A 19,445-nucleotide genomic window follows, 5' to 3' on the forward strand; every position below is an offset into this window, starting at 1 on the left:
TCACAAGCTTGTATTATACAATTTATTGTCTGCTGTCTCTCAGTACTCAATCTCTTAGTAAACAGTTCATTTGATCATGGTGTTACATCAGGAATTCTGTTATTAGCTTCAATTAACTGTTTTACTCTATGCGTCAGTCATAACCAAATCAAACAATTGCATAAAATCCTTTTTCCCTGGATCATAAGGAATAGACACACTACGTAATTCTTTACAAAACTGACCAACAATTTCAGGTCTGGGGAATCGATCTTTCAACAGCAATAATTCCCCTGGTGTCCATGAATGATGGACTGATAGAGGTACACGTCTCTCATCTCTAGCCCCCCCAGTCTCTCTCATGGGCATAGCATGGAAAAATGTATTTTCCTTAGCATCAGAATCTGAAGGAAGATCTAAATAGGGCTTTCTGGATCTAGTTCTACATGATGTTCCTGTGGGCTGAATATTGGACCTTGATATTTTAGGAAGATCAGGTTGCCTTTCTTGGTCTAGGGGTGAAATAGGAGCTGGTGGTAAAAATGGGACAAGCTCCAAAGAAAGTGGCAACTCTGCTTCTGGACCTGCAGGGTGTTGATTAGAACCAGGCATATTAGGGTCTGCTGGTTGAGGTCCATTATATGTGGGTGGGTCAAATAATTCTTGAGTCCATAGATCAGATGGATCTAAGGATGGATATAGCGAATTATGGACCTTAGGTGGTCCTGGGGTTACAGACACCTCCTGTGCTTTCTTAGAAGTCTCAACAGGTTGAGGTGTTTGAGCACCCTTTTGATTCTTAAAGTTACCTGCCGGACGGCAAGGATATTGGGAATTGGCAGAACAGGTGGGGTCTAGTAACTTCTGCTGTTTCTGTATTTTAACGTTGTCCCACCCTTCTTGATACCATTTCAAGAAAATCATTCTCTCATTCCTTTTCACATCACACATTTTCAAACATTCTTTCAAATTATCTAATACTTCTACATTCAAACTACCGCCAGCTGGCCAAACATAACGGCTTTCATTATCCTCTTCAGATATTCACTTCCAATGAGACATATATTTTCCTGCCTCCTTTCCATGTTTCCTTATCATATATTCTAAGGGCGTCCCCTTAGGCACATTTTTTGACAACAAACTCCCCATCTCCTCCGCTACAATAATCCGTGACTATGTACTTCAAAATATTTACACTAGTTCTCACCACTAGGTACTTTACAATAGCCCGTGATTATGTACTCAAATAGCTACACTAGTCTCTCACAACTAGGTACTTTACAATGGTCCCTGACCATGTAGTAAACAATAGTTACACTAGTCTCTCACAACTAGGTACATTACAATGGTCCCTGACCATGTAGTAAACAATAGTTACACTAGTCTCTCACAACTAGGTACTTTACAATGGTCCCTGACCATGTAGTAAACAATAGTTACACTAGTCTCTCACAACTAGGTACTTTACAATGGTCCCTGACCATGTAGTAAACAATAGTTACACTAGTCTCTCACAACTAGGTACTTTACAATGGTCCCTGACCATGTAGTAAACAATAGTTACACTAGTCTCTCACAACTAGGTACTTTACAATGGTCCCTGACCATGTAGTAAACAATAGTTCGAATTAAACAATTCAAGATCTTATAGGTCTTACTTACTCAACTCTGGATCCCGTCACCCGGATGGAATACCGAGGACGACCTTACCCTCATCCACCCAATAATTAAACTATAGGCATTTCAAAAGGTGCCTTACCTCTTTTTTATGGCCAAGGATTAGGTGGATCAAGGTTTAGTCCGCTCCTTCGGTTACCGCTTCCGAGACTGTTGGGATCCCGGACGAGCCCCCAAGTGTGAATGTCGGCAAGAAATCTGACGACACCAGTTCAATGAGTTGAGTAAGCAAGAGCTTCTTTATTCAAGTGCGCACAGGGGAGAGTCCAGTTCGCAGACTTCTCTACCCCTCCTTACTTTTCTAACAATATATAGGCAAAGAAGCCCAAATAGTTATTAGCATATTGTCTAGCCATCTGTTGGTATATTTACTTTGATTTGCTGACACACACGGTTTAAAGAGGTCAAAAAAAATACCCCCCCACCCCAGACATGTGAAATCTTTACTTACAGAAGGTCAATAAAGGGACAACTTGTCCTTTGTCGTGGCGGACTCTGATTCTTTTGCAACAAGGCACTTAGAGCAAAGAAAACATACGAAAACATACCATATGTACACATTCTTCCGAGACACAAACAAGACATAAGTAAACTTAGAAATGAGGTAGACAGGTGATTGTAGTGTTATCTTATCTGCTATCAGAAGAATAAGCAATGAGGTAAAGATCATTGTACTGACATCCAGAATCAGCAAAATTCTTCAACTTCCACAGGAGGTATAAGGAATTTCAGGAGGCAGATTGGCATAGAGGGTTAAAAAGCATTTCTGGAGGCAGAATGGCATTAAGGGGGTTAAAAGCGATTTCATAGAGCACTCTGCCTACAGAAACGCCTTATGCAAAGGGGGGGGGTAGGGTGCATGATGTAGCTTGTATGAATGGTGTTTAGCCCACGTGAATCTCAACAACTAAACATCGGGCTGAAAAACTGCAGTGGAAAGCAGTTGCCTTTAAAGACGTTTGCAGCAAGTTTATAGCAAGGGAAGATATAGCTTGTTCCAGAGATTATGGGTGGCTCTGAAAAGAGACTTTGGTGGTGCTGGCTAATTGCCCTGCGGTTACCGATTACTGCACTCACTTGCTCTTGGCAGGTTTGTGGCTCTCTGTCTTCTTGGGCAAGAGGACCGCCTGGATGTTGGGTAGAACACCTCCCTGAGCAATGGTGACCCCGCCGAGCAGCTTATTGAGCTCCTCGTCGTTACGAACAGCGAGTTGCAGGTGGCGAGGAATGATACGGGTCTTTTTGTTGTCGCGTGCAGCGTTACCAGCCAACTCCAGTATCTCAGCAGTCAGATACTCCAACACCGCTGCCAGATACACGGGTGCGCCGGCGCCTACTCTCTCGGCATAATTACCCTTGCGAAGAAGCCTATGCACACGGCCGACAGGGAACTGCAGACCAGCACGGGAAGAACGCGTCTTCGCCTTAGCGCGAACCTTTCCACCTTGTTTTCCTCTGCCAGACATGCTTTCGCTCAACAACCGGCTAATCAATCAGTTAACTGTGAAGTTCCTTACGAAAAGAGGCCACTCACTTACCCTGCTATTTGTAGCTTCCCCCCGTGACGCTCATCGTCGCTGATTGGTTCCTTTTCAAAACAGCCAATCGGGTGGAAATAGTCTGAGACACCAATCGGTGTAGGCACTGCGGTTCATGGGCGGCCGCATCTTCTCACGTGACAACCTCATCGAATCGGACGCGAGACAGCAGAACGGCCTTATTTGCATGCGGTGCCTATAAAGGGAAGGGCCCGGCGCAGTAATTTCAGTGTTAATCACGTTCTCTTGAATTGCGTGCTGAAAAGAAAGTAGACGCGATGCCTGATCCAGCCAAATCTGCGCCTGCGCCGAAAAAAGGCTCTAAGAAAGCTGTTACGAAGACCCAGAAAAAAGATGGGAAGAAGCGCAAGAAGAGCAGAAAGGAAAGTTATGCGATTTATGTGTACAAGGTACTGAAGCAGGTGCATCCCGACACTGGCATTTCCTCCAAGGCCATGGGCATCATGAACTCGTTTGTCAATGACATCTTTGAGCGCATTGCCGGGGAAGCTTCACGGCTATCCCACTACAACAAGCGCTCCACTATCACTTCTCGGGAGATTCAGACTGCTGTACGCCTCCTCCTTCCTGGAGAGCTGGCCAAGCACGCTGTGTCAGAGGGCACCAAGGCTGTTACGAAGTACACCAGCGCCAAGTAACGTTCTCGTTCTCTCACTTTTTAAACAAAGGCTCTTTTGAGAGCCACCCACATGGTCTGTCTCAGAGCTATGTAACTGATCTAGCGCTTTTGTCGGGGTCATGCTAGCTCTGGGAAGAGCATTGAAATGTGCTTCTCACTCCTCCAGGTTAGCTGGGGTATCCAGACTGCTTGGGAAGAGAAGCCCAAGGTGAAGGGGCTCCTGTGACGGCACCGACCTGTACTCTGACTGGGTATTCCAGCTAATCGCTGATTTCTCCTGCTGGGATGCCGGAGATTAACCCCTACACCGCCAGACAGAACCAGCGTTGCAGAGAGAAGGGGCTTCTTTACCACTGTGGCTAACCGAAGCTGAGCTACATCGTGGGTCTGTTGTCCTGAAAAGGACAATGCGTGATCCTGGCAGAGGACACAGCTCTTCAGGAACCTCGGTGGCGCTGTAGTATACGGGCTTTCCCCAATAATACATAAATGTCCTGCCCACGACACTACCGAGTTAGCACACGGACAGGATAACACATGAGCGGACTACAAAGGCATAATAAAATTCACCCACATACCGGGACATACAGAATACAGATAACTACCAGAGACGGCACCTATTAAACCTGGGCCGTCCCGGCCCCCATTCAAGCGAGCCCCGCGCAAGCCTTTGGTGGACACCAGCTGCCAATCCCAGCACATGTTCTGCAAACGGGCCCAACTCCCAGCACTCCGATCCTGCCAGTAGCTCAATCTATAAACAGACCCAGCCACTGTGAAGCTGGTTATTTCAAGGTGTGCATAGAAAAGCACGGGCAGACAAGGGAACAACATGATCATAGCCTAAGAGAGGGTGTGGGTGGCTCTGAAAAGAGCCGTTGGGTGTTTCAGGGTCACGAGTCAACAAGCTTAACCTCCGAAACCGTACAGAGTACGGCCTTGGCGTTTCAAGGCATACACCACGTCCATAGCGGTAACGGTTTTCCTCTTGGCATGCTCAGTATAAGTGACTGCGTCACGAATCACGTTCTCCAAAAACACTTTGAGCACACCGCGAGTCTCCTCATAAATCAGCCCAGATATACGCTTTACGCCTCCTCTGCGAGCCAAACGGCTCTGAAAAGAGACTTTGGTGGTGCTGGCTAATTGCCCTGCGGTTACCGATTACTGCACTCACTTGCTCTTGGCAGGTTTGTGGCTCTCTGTCTTCTTGGGCAAGAGGACCGCCTGGATGTTGGGTAGAACACCTCCCTGAGCAATGGTGACCCCGCCGAGCAGCTTATTGAGCTCCTCGTCGTTACGAACAGCGAGTTGCAGGTGGCGAGGAATGATACGGGTCTTTTTGTTGTCGCGTGCAGCGTTACCAGCCAACTCCAGTATCTCAGCAGTCAGATACTCCAACACCGCTGCCAGATACACGGGTGCGCCGGCGCCTACTCTCTCGGCATAATTACCCTTGCGAAGAAGCCTATGCACACGGCCGACAGGGAACTGCAGACCAGCACGGGAAGAACGCGTCTTCGCCTTAGCGCGAACCTTTCCACCTTGTTTTCCTCTGCCAGACATGCTTTCGCTCAACAACCGGCTAATCAATCAGTTAACTGTGAAGTTCCTTACGAAAAGAGGCCACTCACTTACCCTGCTATTTGTAGCTTCCCCCCGTGACGCTCATCGTCGCTGATTGGTTCCTTTTCAAAACAGCCAATCGGGTGGAAATAGTCTGAGACACCAATCGGTGTAGGCACTGCGGTTCATGGGCGGCCGCATCTTCTCACGTGACAACCTCATCGAATCGGACGCGAGACAGCAGAACGGCCTTATTTGCATGCGGTGCCTATAAAGGGAAGGGCCCGGCGCAGTAATTTCAGTGTTAATCACGTTCTCTTGAATTGCGTGCTGAAAAGAAAGTAGACGCGATGCCTGATCCAGCCAAATCTGCGCCTGCGCCGAAAAAAGGCTCTAAGAAAGCTGTTACGAAGACCCAGAAAAAAGATGGGAAGAAGCGCAAGAAGAGCAGAAAGGAAAGTTATGCGATTTATGTGTACAAGGTACTGAAGCAGGTGCATCCCGACACTGGCATTTCCTCCAAGGCCATGGGCATCATGAACTCGTTTGTCAATGACATCTTTGAGCGCATTGCCGGGGAAGCTTCACGGCTAGCCCACTACAACAAGCGCTCCACTATCACTTCTCGGGAGATTCAGACTGCTGTACGCCTCCTCCTTCCTGGAGAGCTGGCCAAGCACGCTGTGTCAGAGGGCACCAAGGCTGTTACGAAGTACACCAGCGCCAAGTAACGTTCTCGTTCTCTCACTTTTTAAACAAAGGCTCTTTTGAGAGCCACCCACATGGTCTGTCTCAGAGCTATGTAACTGATCTAGCGCTTTTGTCGGGGTCATGCTAGCTCTGGGAAGAGCATTGAAATGTGCTTCTCACTCCTCCAGGTTAGCTGGGGTATCCAGACTGCTTGGGAAGAGAAGCCCAAGGTGAAGGGGCTCCTGTGACGGCACCGACCTGTACTCTGACTGGGTATTCCAGCTAATCGCTGATTTCTCCTGCTGGGATGCCGGAGATTAACCCCTACACCGCCAGACAGAACCAGCGTTGCAGAGAGAAGGGGCTTCTTTACCACTGTGGCTAACCGAAGCTGAGCTACATCGTGGGTCTGTTGTCCTGAAAAGGACAATGCGTGATCCTGGCAGAGGACACAGCTCTTCAGGAACCTCGGTGGCGCTGTAGTATACGGGCTTTCCCCAATAATACATAAATGTCCTGCCCACGACACTACCGAGTTAGCACACGGACAGGATAACACATGAGCGGACTACAAAGGCATAATAAAATTCACCCACATACCGGGACATACAGAATACAGATAACTACCAGAGACGGCACCTATTAAACCTGGGCCGTCCCGGCCCCCATTCAAGCGAGCCCCGCGCAAGCCTTTGGTGGACACCAGCTGCCAATCCCAGCACATGTTCTGCAAACGGGCCCAACTCCCAGCACTCCGATCCTGCCAGTAGCTCAATCTATAAACAGACCCAGCCACTGTGAAGCTGGTTATTTCAAGGTGTGCATAGAAAAGCACGGGCAGACAAGGGAACAACATGATCATAGCCTAAGAGAGGGTGTGGGTGGCTCTGAAAAGAGCCGTTGGGTGTTTCAGGGTCACGAGTCAACAAGCTTAACCTCCGAAACCGTACAGAGTACGGCCTTGGCGTTTCAAGGCATACACCACGTCCATAGCGGTAACGGTTTTCCTCTTGGCATGCTCAGTATAAGTGACTGCGTCACGAATCACGTTCTCCAAAAACACTTTGAGCACACCGCGAGTCTCCTCATAAATCAGCCCAGATATACGCTTTACGCCTCCTCTGCGAGCCAAACGGCGGATAGCAGGCTTGGTGATACCCTGAATGTTATCCCGAAGCACCTTCCTGTGCCTCTTTGCGCCACCTTTCCCGAGTCCCTTACCTCCTTTGCCACGGCCAGACATGCTCTCGCTTACTCCACGAGTTCCACAGCACAATACTCGCTGACGGCCAGCCCGCTTTCTTTTATACGTACTTGACGGACCTGATAGGGAACCGCACCATGATGCCTCAAGGGGGCGTTGCTATTTGAATATATGCTTCACGTTGGTTGGCTGGAGAAGCTTCCAAGCGTGCCTCAGACACCGATTGGCTATTTAGGAATATCAAAGGAAACCGGATATGAAGAATTCAAACCAACCTCCTTTGCGCCACTCCCTACACCAATTCGAGCATTTAATTTAAATAAATTAAAAAAAGATAACGCTCCACACCGAAGTCTCTTGATCAAAGGCTGGCTTTTTCAAACCATCGTCCTAGCCTATGAAAAAGAGGGGCGTGATTAAGCGTATCCAATCACATTTACCGCTACTCTATAAAGGGGTTGAGTTGGCCACAGAATCGTTACAGTTACGTTGTATCCGTCGGTGAATCGTATCCGCACGCAGCAGCATGGCTCGCACCAAGCAGACAGCCCGTAAGTCCACCGGAGGAAAGGCTCCCCGGAAGCAGCTGGCGACCAAAGCTGCGAGGAAAAGCGCTCCAGCTACCGGGGGCGTGAAAAAGCCACATCGCTACCGCCCGGGCACCGTAGCTCTTAGGGAAATCCGCCGTTACCAGAAGTCTACGGAGTTGCTTATTCGAAAGCTGCCTTTCCAGCGGCTGGTCCGTGAGATTGCTCAAGACTTCAAAACCGATCTACGTTTCCAGAGTTCTGCTGTCATGGCTCTCCAGGAAGCCGGCGAGGCTTACCTGGTGGGGCTTTTCGAAGACACCAACTTGTGCGCTATTCACGCTAAGCGGGTTACTATCATGCCAAAAGACATTCAGCTGGCTCGCAGGATCAGAGGTGAACGTGCCTAAGTAAACGCGGTGTGGGCGAACGCGATCTCCCCACAGCCCCCACAAAGGCTCTTTTAAGAGCCACCACATTGTCACTCAAACGAGCTTGTGTTTCCCTTCGCATGCACGAAATTAACCCTGTTGTTCGCGCCCAAGCTTGAAACGTCTCACACAATTATCCCACTACCGAACGAGCCGTTGAGCGGCCGAGTCCCCGGCTGGGCATAACGAGTAACAGCAAAGCACAATCTTTAAGCCCGCCCCTTATCTCTATTCTGTTACGGACAGGGCTCCGAGCGAGAGCGCTGGCCGAATATGTCATTCTACGCACAAGTATGGGGCTAGGCTTTCAGCGGGAGGCCCACATAGCCGCGGCCGGGTGATTAAACGCTTTTTTCCTTTTTCGGAGGATATGATGGTTCTGAAAAGAACCTTTTGTGAAGAACTAAGTGGGAAAGCACACACCAGAGGCGCTCCAAAACCCATGCCCCCCCTCCTCATTTTTTCGGGGCTGCCTTTTTAGCCTTGGGCTTTGTCGGGCTTTTGCCTGCCTTGGGCTTTGCGGGGCTTTTGCTTGCCTTGGGCTTTGCGGGGCTTTTGGCAGCCTTGGGCTTTGCGGGGCTTTTGACTGCCTTGGGCTTTGTGACCTTCTTAGCTGGGCTTTTGCCAGCTTTCTTCGCCTTAACAACCTTAGGCTTCTTGGGACTCTTGGCAGCGGCCGACGGTTTCTTGATCTTTTTCGGGCTTTTCTTCACTCCTGCAGGGGCTTTCTTGGGCGACTTCTTAGGGGCTACTTTTTTAGGCTTTACGGGAGTTTCCTTCTTCTTTGTCTTCTCTTTGCTCTCTAGCTGCTTCTTGTTCAGCTTGAAAGAGCCAGAGGCACCGCTTCCTTCCAGCTGGATCAGGGTCTCTTTAGACACCAGACCCTTGAGAGCGAGCTTCAGGCGGCTGTTATTCTTTTCTACGTCGTAGCCGCCAGCAGCGAGTGCTTTTTTAAGAGCTGCGAGAGACACTCCGCTGCGCTCCTTGGACGCAGAGACTGCTTTCACAATCAGTTCGGAGACACTGGGACCGGACTTCACAGGACGGCTTTTTGCAGCTGCCGGCTTCTTCGGCTGTTTCTTCTTGGCAGAGGTTTCTGCCGGCGGAGGCGCCGGGGAAGGAGCTGTCTCGGCCATCTGAATGCTTGGATCGCGCCACGGAAGACTCGCAATCGCACGTAAACACGGGGTTAAACCGCCAGAAGTTTGGCTTTTATAAACGAGCTGCCGCACATTCATTGGTTCATGAGCGGTAGCCTGCGAGTCTATGATTGGACGCCGTTTCTGAAACCTCCCCATGCTGCAGGGGCATCACTGGATTTGCATTCAGGGGAAGAGGGGTGGGGTGGAAAGGAAAATATACTTACCGTTTGCGCGTAAACGTCTCATCACACTTCTAATTCAAAGCAGTTGAATTTCCTACACCAAGCAGCCCCCCCCCCCCCGAAAAAAATCAAAAACTGCCAGGGAACAGCACCCAAGGTGTGAAATAATAAATAAATAAAATAATGAATACAGATAATTAATAAAATAAATTATTTAATTTCACCTATTAAATATTAATTTACCCTTAAACTTAATCTATAAATTTATATAACCCAATTATTATTATATTAAGAATAGCCTAATATTTATACATTAAAGAATAACATAAAAAATTATGAATATTTTTAACTAATAATAATCAAATAATTTAAAATAAATTGCATTTCTACTGCTAGTGCCTGGCTGCCTGCCGGTCTTAGGACTTGTAGTTGACAACAGTTTACTTAGGGGTTATTTATTATTAACGTATTATATTATTTATTTATTATTCAAAATAATAAAGTAATTATTAAGATTAGGTTTTGTCTTATCAGGACGTTTTATGTGCGAGAGTGTGTTTGTGTGTATTAGCGCGTGAGCATACGTCAGCGAGGAAAGGGTTATGCGTGAGAATGTGTTTGTGTGCATGCACCACTGCGTATTAATGATGTATATACTATTTCTTTAACGTGAGTGCGTGTGTATAGAACTAGAAAGGGAAAATAACAGGAAAGATCCTTGTGAATTGTGTGTGTGTGTGTGTGTGTGTGTGTGAACTCCGTAAAACACAGCTTTACATCTATGATCATATAGACTGACCTCTGTATAATAACACACAGCCTGACTTCTATACAAAACCCCCTGACCTCTGTATAAAACCACACACCATGACCTCTGTATAGTAACAAACAGACTGACATGACTATACGTTAATATTGGGGGCCCAGAGCAGCAGACTAGCGTGCCCCCCTCCCCCTGCCCTGTAATCAGCCCTTCGAAGCCTGTATTTTTGTGACAGGGGGAGCCGGCACCAGACTTACTTAAGAGGGCGCGGCTTCAAATTCAGCAGCCGGCACCAATACGGAGACAGGGGAGGGACTATCTAGCCGTCTACTACCTCTCTCATTCTCCTAGCCCCTCCCCCGAGTGTCTGTTTGGATCAACCCCTTCCTTTCTTGTGTCTTCTGGAGATCCCAGATCTGCTCAAGGCAAGAAAAAGTTGGAGGAGGGAGAGAGCGGATGGACGTGAAATTAAATTTTTAATATATTTTTTTAAATAACATTTTAAATGGATTCCTGCCTTGAATAGGGAGCCGAGTCCCGCTCCTTAGGTATTTAGTTTCTTGTTGTTCTTGTTGAGTACTTTGATGGTTTTGGCAGCAGTCCCGGTGTTCTTGTTGCGGTTTGGCAGCAGTCCCGGTGTTCTTGTTGCGGTTGGGCAGCAGTCCCGGTGTTCTTGTTGCGGTTTGGCAGCAGTCCCGGGGTATTGATTGGTTGCGGTTTGGCAGCTGTCCAGGCGTTCATTGACTTGTTGTTGTGATAAATGAATGCCGGCGAGGAGAGGGAGCCGAACGTTCCTTTAATTGTCACGTAACAGGAGGGGACGCTTCTCCGTGCGGATTGAGAAAGCTCACACAGCTCCCTGACTGCGACTCGGATGATTGACTGCCACGCGGGGGCCACTCTCCCACAGCTTCCTGACGGCCACTCGGCCCCCCCCTCCAGAAGGCCACTCGGGGGCCCCCTCCAGAAGGCCACTCGGGAGTCCCCACCCACAGCTTCCAGACTGCCATTTGGGGGCCCACATCCCAATTATTCCAGGGGGCCACCCGGGGGCCCCCTCCAAACGGCCAATGGGGGGACCCCCTCAAACTGCTTCCGGACTGCCACTCGGGGCCCCCCTCCTAAGGATTCCAGACTGCCACTTGGGCCCCCCCTCCCACAGCTTCCGGACTGCCACTTGGGGGCCCCTTCCCACCGCTTCCTGGCCTCATAATGTGTATTTATACCAGCAATGTATTATATATATAAATAAAGTTAGTTCCATTTATATGTGATGGCTCAGAGTAGTAGTAGTGTTCGACAACTAAATAATGGATAATAAATTACACTGACGTACTATATACAGTGCTGCAGAGTATGTTAATGTATTCTGTTACAGTATTATATAATTGTGGCATATTTGTTACATTGTGCATTCTATTTGATAATGTCATATATATATATTCATTGTCGCTTCCCAATGTTATTTCTTTGATTTACTGTAAAAGTTATGCCATAGTTAGTAAAGGCAGACAGATGCCCAGACTCTTCTTTAATTCTGTGATCAGGCCCCAGTTACCCCTGCATTCCTGTGAAAATATGTTGTCATTCCATGTCAGTAATGTCACAGAGCTGGCTAGTACGACCGACTACCTCCGCTGACTTGTGCTCCCTTAGCCTTGGACAACACTCCCTTCCCAGATTCCCCAGTCACTAGCAGTGTAGGGTACATAAAAATGAAGAACACTTTATTTTTTACACACATGGCTAGATATAGACAGCAAAGTGAACATTAACATAAACAATCAGGTATTGGATTACAACGGCTACAGAACCGCCCCCTTAATCTGGTTAATTTGGACTCCCAGGGGCAATAGGGTCATTAAAGTGATTAACAATACAACGGCGTCCCCCCTCCACTAAAAAAAATGGTTTGGCCGGGGTACCAGCCAGGACACTGGAACTCAGGTACACCTCCTGTTCCTTCCAAGACACAGAGAAAATAGTGGGCTGTTCTCAGTCAGAGAGAGAGGCCGTTTCCTCCACCCTGCATTTATCTCACAGTGCAGCGTTAAACCTGGGGCACCTGTGTTAATAGGACCAGCAGGTAACGCATTAGTCACTGGGATAAACTGCTCTTTCTAATCTCCTGCATACATAGATGCCGTTTTTCACCCTGTCACAATATATATACACCTGTGTATGTATATATGTGGGTATCAGGCCCGGACTGGGACAAAAAATAGGCCCGGGCATTTAAGCCTGAGCAGCCCATATTTATGTATTTATTTATTGTTAAAGCCCACCCTTCATGTACCATCTTTGCATTTAATCATTCACACAAATCATTAACACATTCATTAATGCAGTCTCACAAATCATTCAAGCAATTCATCCACACATGAATTCATTAATTGTCATACGCATTCACACAATTCATCCACACATTTATTCATTCATTCTCATACGCATTCACACTACCCCCTCTCATCATCTTATCTGCCCCTTCTCACTATGTTCCCCCTTTTCACTATGTAACCCCCTTCCCCACTTCTCAATATGTACCGCCTCTATCTATCCCCTCTCCCCCTTTCTCACTACCTAACCCCCCTCTGCCCCTTCTCACTGCAGCCCCTTCCCTCACCCTATTTACCTTGTTGCCAGAGCAAGCAGCAACTGCGACTGCGCCTGTGGCAGGGCAGGATTGACTTAGGGGCTGATGGAGCTGCAGCTCCAGGCTCCTACCTTAAAATAGGCCCAGTCAGGACCGGATTAAGGCAAAGCCCCTTAACCCCGCCGCAACTGCAACCGGGTCCGCCACTCTAAGGCGCCCTGTGCGGACTACTCCTCTGGTGCCCCCCCATCCCAAAAAAAGAAAGGAATAAAAACTTGTAACAAAACTCCCCTTTCTCACTATCTATCCCCCTGTATCACTATCTACCACCTCTGCCTCTTCTCACTGTTATCATTATATACTGAGGCAGACATTGACGGTGGTACAGCATAATACTTATCACTATATACTGAGGCAGAAATTGACGGTGGTACAGCATAACACCTACCACTATATACTGAGGCAGACAATGACGGTGGTACAGCATAACACCTATCACTATATACTGAGGCACACATTGACAGTGGTACAGCGTAATCCCTATCACTATACATTGAGCCAGACATTGACAATAGTGCAGCATAACCCCAATCACTATATACTACGCCAAACATTGTTGTGGTGTAGGCCTACCACTTCATTGTCTGGCTTAGTAGTAGGGATGCCCCGAAACGAATTCTGGACTGAAACCGAAAATGCAGCATTTACCTGTCCGAAACCGAATATGACCTCCCCACACCATAAAAAAAAAACCTTTTATTTAAAGTAAGTAACACACCAAAATAGGACAAAACAATTAAAAAACAATATTATATGTATATATATATGATTGTTAACAGCAATCACATTCCTATCATGCCCAGGCATACCCAGTTTCCAGGATGTACTCGCAGACTTGGCATGATAGGAGTATGATTGCCCTATCTACCCCTTCTCACTCCCTTCTGCCCCATCTACCCCTTCTCACTCCCTTCTCCCCTATCTACCCCCTTTCCCCCTATCTACCCCCTTTCCCCCGTCTCACGCCCTTCTCCCTATCTACCCCCTCCTAACTATCTACCCTCTCCCTCTTTGAAGTTCACTTACCTTTCAGGAGTCCTGCGGTGAGGGTGCAAGGCCTCTGCCTCCCAGCTCTGCCACTGTATGGAACAGTATAGAGTGATGGGAGTTATGATGTACTTTTAGAGCATAATTAGATCATGAAAAAGACATTGGAAATGGTACAGCATAACACCCATCACTCTCACACACTTACCAATCCACACATATATACCAATCCACACATATATACCAATCCACACCTATACCAATCCACACCTATATACCAATCCACACGTATATACCAATCCACACGTATATACCAATCCACACGTATATACCAATCCACACGTATATACCAATGCACACGTATATACCAATGCACACGTATATACCAATCCACACGTATATACCAATCCACACGTATATACCAATCCACACATATATACCAATCCACACATATATACCAATCCACACATATATATACACCAATCCACACATATATACCAATCCACACATATATACCAATCCACACATATATACTAATCCACTCTCACTGAATATTTTCCTACCTTTCCTCTTTTCTCCTTACAGCTCCTTTTCCTCCTCTTCTTCAGTTCTTCTGTCTTCTCTGTCTTCTTCCGGTTCAGAGGGCACGGACAGCGGTGGGCGCGGCTTCAGTGTTGTGCGCCGGGATCTAACAACAAACCCCGGCGCACAGCAGCTGTTGCCGCGCGGATCACAAGGGAGCGGTATCGGAGGTCTTTAGCAGACCTCCGGCTCCCTTGAGTGATTTTAAGCCGGGTTGAACCCGGCTTAAAATCACTCAAGGGAACCGGAGGTCTGTTAAAGACCTCCGATACCGCTCCCTTGCGAGCCTGCTCCTCCAGCGGTGGACATTACTGTCCGTCTCTGGAGGGGTGCCGGGTGCCGCAAGTTGGCACCCCCTGATGAGCGGCACCCGGTGCGGACCGCCCCCTAGAGTGTGACGCCCTGTGCGGTCGCACACCCCAAAGGCCGGTCCTGCTCTAAGGGGCCGGGAAGCCCCCACCAGGGCCGGCCTTAGGGGTTTGCGGCCGCACAGGGTTTAAATTAAAACATCGGGGGGTTTTTTCAACTTTATTTAACATCCTCCATGTTAAATAAAGTTAAAAAAACTTTATTTAACATGGAGGATGTTAAATAAAGTTAAAAAAACCCCGATGTTTTAATTTAAACCCTGTGCGGCCGCAGACCCGTAAGGCCGGCCTTGGTGGGGACTTCCCGCCCCTTAGAGTGGCGGACCCGGTCGCAGTTGCGGCGGGCTTAAGGGGCAGGTGCCCCTTATGCCCTGCGTTAATGCGGCCGTAGGTAGGGTAGGGGCCTGGAGCTGTAGCTCCATCAGCCCCTAAGTCAATGCGGCCCTGCCGTGGCCCGGCCCACCGGGCAAATGCCCGGTGTGCCCGATGGCCAGTCCGGGCCTGGTGGGTATATAGAAAGCCTATAGAAATTAGACTTGGGCACCAGGGGGCTCTTCGTGTTTGTCTTCGTGCTCGTCTTCGGGGGGAAAAAAACCTTCGTATTCCGCGAATATTCGCCCGTTCCTGTCTTCTCTTCGGGCGAATATTCGCGGACATTCTTCGTGCTCGTTTAATCTTCGTTTCCTTCCCGGTTGCCTAGCAGGGGTTAATACGGGGTTAACAACACATCGGAGCAGCAGCAGCTGCCGTGAAGGAACGTGTGTGCAACTCTATTGGTCGTTTCGGCAGGGGGCTGGTCTGGCATCAACTAGTGAATTGCAGAACGCACTTCATTCGTTGATGGCAGGCCAGCCCCCTGCCGAAACGACCAATAGAGTTGCACACACGTACTGAGGTGTACTGTACACAAAATGCCCTAGAGACAAATGCTCCAAGGAACTTGGCCTCCGTTTATCATACACAATCACACATCCATAGATGTTTAATAAAAGAATAGGGATTATTTTACATTTTTAAATTGATTTTGGACCACTTGTAATACATGCCTAACATTTGCTACCTATTCACAATGGCATACTTTGCAACAACCCAACTTTTACTGGACAGGACTGGAAAAAAGCAGGACTGTCCACCAAAATCTTGGGTGTGTTGGCAGGTATGCGGATGGAAAAATGTTGGACAAGAACTAAAAAATAGCTTAGGGTTAATGTACGGTTATGTTTAAGATTAGTAGCAGTGCACTGCTTTGGTTAAAGATGTATTATGTCTAAATAATAATTTAATTTTAATGGGTTTTAAAAAAAAATTAGGGGTTTATTTAAATGTATTTTAAAGTTAGATTTATTATTTAGTACTTTATTATATTTATTTAATGTTTATACTAGTGCTACCTACCGAGCTATAACTACCAACGTGTATTTGCATACCTAGTTTAGCTAAATTAGATGGGACAGGACTGGAAAAAAGCAGGACTGTCCCTGAAAAAGTTGGGTCTGTTGGCAGGTATGTGGATGGAAAAATGTTATAGTATGAAGTGTGAGTTATAGCGTTAATGCTAGTGAGTGTAGAAATGAAGGCCAGGACAAATAACAAGAGGAAAGGTCCTTGTGATTTGTGCATTGTACGTGTATGTGTTATGTGTGTTATGTGTGTTGTCACTTGTCACTGTGTTATATGTGTTATGTGTGTTATGTGTTATGTCACTGTGTTATTTGTGTTATTGTGTGTGTTATGTTTGGTTGGTTGTGTATCAGAAGGAAAATAATGAAATGGAAATGGAAAAGGAAATGGAAAAGGCGAATGAGTGGGCAATTGGCGACCCACTCACCTGTTTCACCCCAGAGCAAAGCATCCAAACACTGTCAGTCCTAGACGTTTGGCAGCGGACTTCCAGAGCTCAGACACAAGGCCCTAGCGTAAGCTGGCCACTCCGGCGGAGGTAGCAGGCATTGCCACACCGCAAACAGACGCAGCCAGAGGGGAGAAACTGCCCTTACCGCTAGGGACATTTTGGGCATGACTCTAGCCAGGAAGCGAACTGGCAGAGAAGAGATGCTGGCACCACCACCACCAGCAGCAGCATTGAAAAATGGGAAAGGCGAATGAGTGGGCAATTGGCGACCCACTCACCTGTTTCACCCCAGGGCAAAGCACCCAAACACTGTCAGTCTTAGACATTTGGCAGCAGACTTCCAGAGCTCAGACACAAGGCCCTAGCGTAAGCTGGCTACACCGGCGGAGGTAGCAGGCATTGCCACACCGCAAACAGACGCAGCCAGGGGGGAGAAACTGCCCTTACCATTAGGGACATTTAAGGCATGACACTAGCCAGGAAGCGAACTGGCAGAGAAGAGACGCTGGCACCACCACCAGCAGCAGCAGCAGCAGAATTGGGTAAGGCGAATGAGTGGGCAATTGGCGACCCGCTCACCTGTTCCGCCCCAGAGCAAAGCATCCAAACACTGTCAGTCCTAGACATTTGGCAGCAGACTTCCAGAGCTCAGACACTAGGCCCTAGCGTAAGCTGGCTACATTGGCGGAGGTAGCAGGCGTTGCCACACCGCAGCAAGTGCAACCAGGGGGGGAGAAACTACCCTCTCCATTAGGGACATTTAAGGCATGACACTAGCCAGGAAGCAAACTGGCAGAGAAGAGACGCTGGCACCACCACCAGCAGCAGCAGCAGCATTGGAAAAGGCGAATGAGTGGGCAATTGACGACCCGCTCACCTGTTTCACCCCAGGGCAAAGCATCCAAAAACTGTCAGTCCTTGGCGTTTGGGAGCGGACTTCCAGAACTCAGACACAACGCCCTAGCGTATGCTGGCTACATTGGCGGAGGTAGCAGGCGTTGCCACACCGCAGCAAGTGTAACCAGGGGGGGAGAAACTACCCTCTCCATTAGGGACATTTAAGGCATGACACTAGCCAGGAAGCGAACTGGCAGAGAAGAGACGCTGGCACCACCACCAGCAGCAGCAGCAGCATTGGAAAAGGCGAATGAGTGGGCAATTGACGACCCGCTCACCTGTTTCACCCCAGGGCAAAGCATCCAAAGACTGTCAGTCCTTGGCGTTTGGGAGCAGACTTCCAGAACTCAGACAGTAGGCCCTAGCATAAATTGGCTACACCGGCGGAGGTAGCAGGCATTGCCACACCGCAGCAAGTGCAACCAGGGGGAGAAACTACCCTCTCCATTAGGGACATTTGAGGCATGATTTCAGCCAGGAAGCGAACTGGCAAAAGATGCTGGCACTACCACCAGCAGCACCGTTGGAAAAGGAAAAAGGTGAATGAGTGGGCAATTGACGACCCGCTCACCTGTTTCACCCCAGGGCAAAGCATGAAAGTCTGTCAGTCCATGGCGTTTGGGAGCGGACTTCCAGAACTCAGACACTAGGCCCTAGCGTAAATTGGCTACACCGGCGGAGGTAGCAGACGTTGCCACACCGCAAACACGTGCAACCAGGGGGAGAAACTACCTTAAACATTACAGATAAAAAAAATTAACTTTCCAAGCTAAGAGCTGGGTAACCCAACTTGGGCAGATTGAATTTAAGGAAGGCAATCTGCTCCATCAGATGAGGTGCCATGCGTGAGCGCTGTGGACTCAGTATGTTTCCAGTCATAGAAAACACGCGCTCACTTTGAACAGTGGTTGGCGGACATGATAGAAGCTGCTGCGCAACCCATGAGAGTGCAGGCCACACACTCTTCTTTTCATCCCAGTAGCTAAGAGGATCAACATTAGGTGCAGAAGGAACTTCACAGAGGTAAAGTTTGACCATTTCAGCAGCACTACTCTCCTTTCTGCTGCTAGCTCTGTCAGATGGTCCAACTATACTCCCAAGTGCCTCTTCCCAAAACGCAGCTGCTCCACTCAGCTGTGTTGTGCTGCTTGTGGCACTGCTGCTGATGCTGCTGCTAGGAGTAGCAGACCACATCATCTCTTCCTCCTCCTGCACCTCTCCCTCCTCGGACAGCATTCCCATTTTACGCTGCCAGTCACGCACCTTGTTGACCAATTGCTCCCGGTAGCTACTGAGAACATTAAATTTCAAAGCTAGCTTTCCCTTAATTCTTGGATCGCAAAGGCACGCTAGCATCATTTCGGGACTCTCTTCCATTCGTTTGCGAAGGTGTACTTTTAGCAGATCCTTCAGCTTCCTGGCTATGGCTGCTATGTCAGGATGTAGAGTGCCACCTTGAACAGCCTCACGGTTTCCAAGGAACACGTCCATCTTGCTGCCTAGATGGGAGAACACTGGGATTACCTGAGCCAGTCTGGCAGTGTTTGAGCTTAAATTTTCTGTGGCATCCCTGAATGGTTTAAGGACTGCCACTAGCTGGGCGATCACTGTCCAATCCTCCCTATTCAATGGAGAGGTAATCCCAATATTGTGCTCTGAGGCAAGATTATGGATTGCCCTCTGCTGCTCCAAAATCCTCTCGAGCATGTCTAACGTGGAGTTCTACCGTGTACTGACATCCTGATGTAGGCAGTGTACGGGAAGACC

At 48.3% G+C, this 19,445-nt stretch overlaps 6 protein-coding genes across 6 annotated transcripts; 3 read left to right on the top strand and 3 right to left on the bottom strand.

Annotated features, from left to right (window-relative positions):
- Positions 1 to 2,729: 2,729 nt before the first annotated feature.
- Positions 2,730 to 3,122, bottom strand: LOC149278978 (histone H2A type 2-B). The gene has a single exon (XM_089501585.1). It carries the CDS (start codon positions 3,120 to 3,122, stop codon positions 2,730 to 2,732), a length of 393 nt encoding a protein of 130 aa, XP_089357711.1.
- A 350-nt stretch (positions 3,123 to 3,472) lies between these two features.
- LOC149278979 (histone H2B 1.1-like) lies at positions 3,473 to 3,853 on the top strand. The gene has a single exon (XM_089501527.1). It carries the CDS (start codon positions 3,473 to 3,475, stop codon positions 3,851 to 3,853), a length of 381 nt encoding a protein of 126 aa, XP_089357653.1.
- Positions 3,854 to 5,007: 1,154 nt separating this feature from the next.
- Positions 5,008 to 5,400, bottom strand: LOC149278980 (histone H2A type 2-B). The gene has a single exon (XM_089501586.1). The coding sequence runs from the start codon at positions 5,398 to 5,400 to the stop codon at positions 5,008 to 5,010; it is 393 nt and encodes a 130-aa protein (XP_089357712.1).
- Positions 5,401 to 5,750: 350 nt separating this feature from the next.
- LOC149278981 (histone H2B 1.1-like) lies at positions 5,751 to 6,131 on the top strand. Its single transcript, XM_089501555.1, has one exon. The coding sequence runs from the start codon at positions 5,751 to 5,753 to the stop codon at positions 6,129 to 6,131; it is 381 nt and encodes a 126-aa protein (XP_089357681.1).
- A 1,689-nt stretch (positions 6,132 to 7,820) lies between these two features.
- Positions 7,821 to 8,593, top strand: LOC149278982 (histone H3-like). The gene is made up of 2 exons (XM_089501587.1): positions 7,821 to 8,217; positions 8,499 to 8,593. The coding sequence occupies exons 1-2, from the start codon at positions 7,821 to 7,823 to the stop codon at positions 8,591 to 8,593; spliced, it is 492 nt and encodes a 163-aa protein (XP_089357713.1).
- Positions 8,594 to 8,707: 114 nt separating this feature from the next.
- LOC149278983 (histone H1.5-like) lies at positions 8,708 to 9,388 on the bottom strand. The gene has a single exon (XM_089501559.1). It carries the CDS (start codon positions 9,386 to 9,388, stop codon positions 8,708 to 8,710), a length of 681 nt encoding a protein of 226 aa, XP_089357685.1.
- Positions 9,389 to 19,445: the final 10,057 nt, after the last annotated feature.

This window comes from Sceloporus occidentalis, unplaced genomic scaffold, assembly GCF_023333645.1.
Source record: "Sceloporus occidentalis isolate IW3139 unplaced genomic scaffold, rSceOcc1.0.p SCAF_176, whole genome shotgun sequence".
In the NCBI taxonomy this organism is placed as follows: domain Eukaryota; kingdom Metazoa; phylum Chordata; class Lepidosauria; order Squamata; family Phrynosomatidae; genus Sceloporus; species Sceloporus occidentalis.

Coding starts and splice junctions, on each gene's coding strand:
- LOC149278981 (XM_089501555.1), top strand. CDS start 5,751: ATGCCTGATCCAGCCAAATCTGCGCCTGCGCCGAAAAAAGGCTCTAAG.
- LOC149278982 (XM_089501587.1), top strand. CDS start 7,821: ATGGCTCGCACCAAGCAGACAGCCCGTAAGTCCACCGGAGGAAAGGCT. Junction 8,218..8,498: donor GCTGGCTCGCAGGATCAGAG/GTGAACGTGCCT, acceptor TGTTACGGACAG/GGCTCCGAGCGAGAGCGCTG.
- LOC149278980 (XM_089501586.1), bottom strand. CDS start 5,400: ATGTCTGGCAGAGGAAAACAAGGTGGAAAGGTTCGCGCTAAGGCGAAG.
- LOC149278978 (XM_089501585.1), bottom strand. CDS start 3,122: ATGTCTGGCAGAGGAAAACAAGGTGGAAAGGTTCGCGCTAAGGCGAAG.
- LOC149278979 (XM_089501527.1), top strand. CDS start 3,473: ATGCCTGATCCAGCCAAATCTGCGCCTGCGCCGAAAAAAGGCTCTAAG.
- LOC149278983 (XM_089501559.1), bottom strand. CDS start 9,388: ATGGCCGAGACAGCTCCTTCCCCGGCGCCTCCGCCGGCAGAAACCTCT.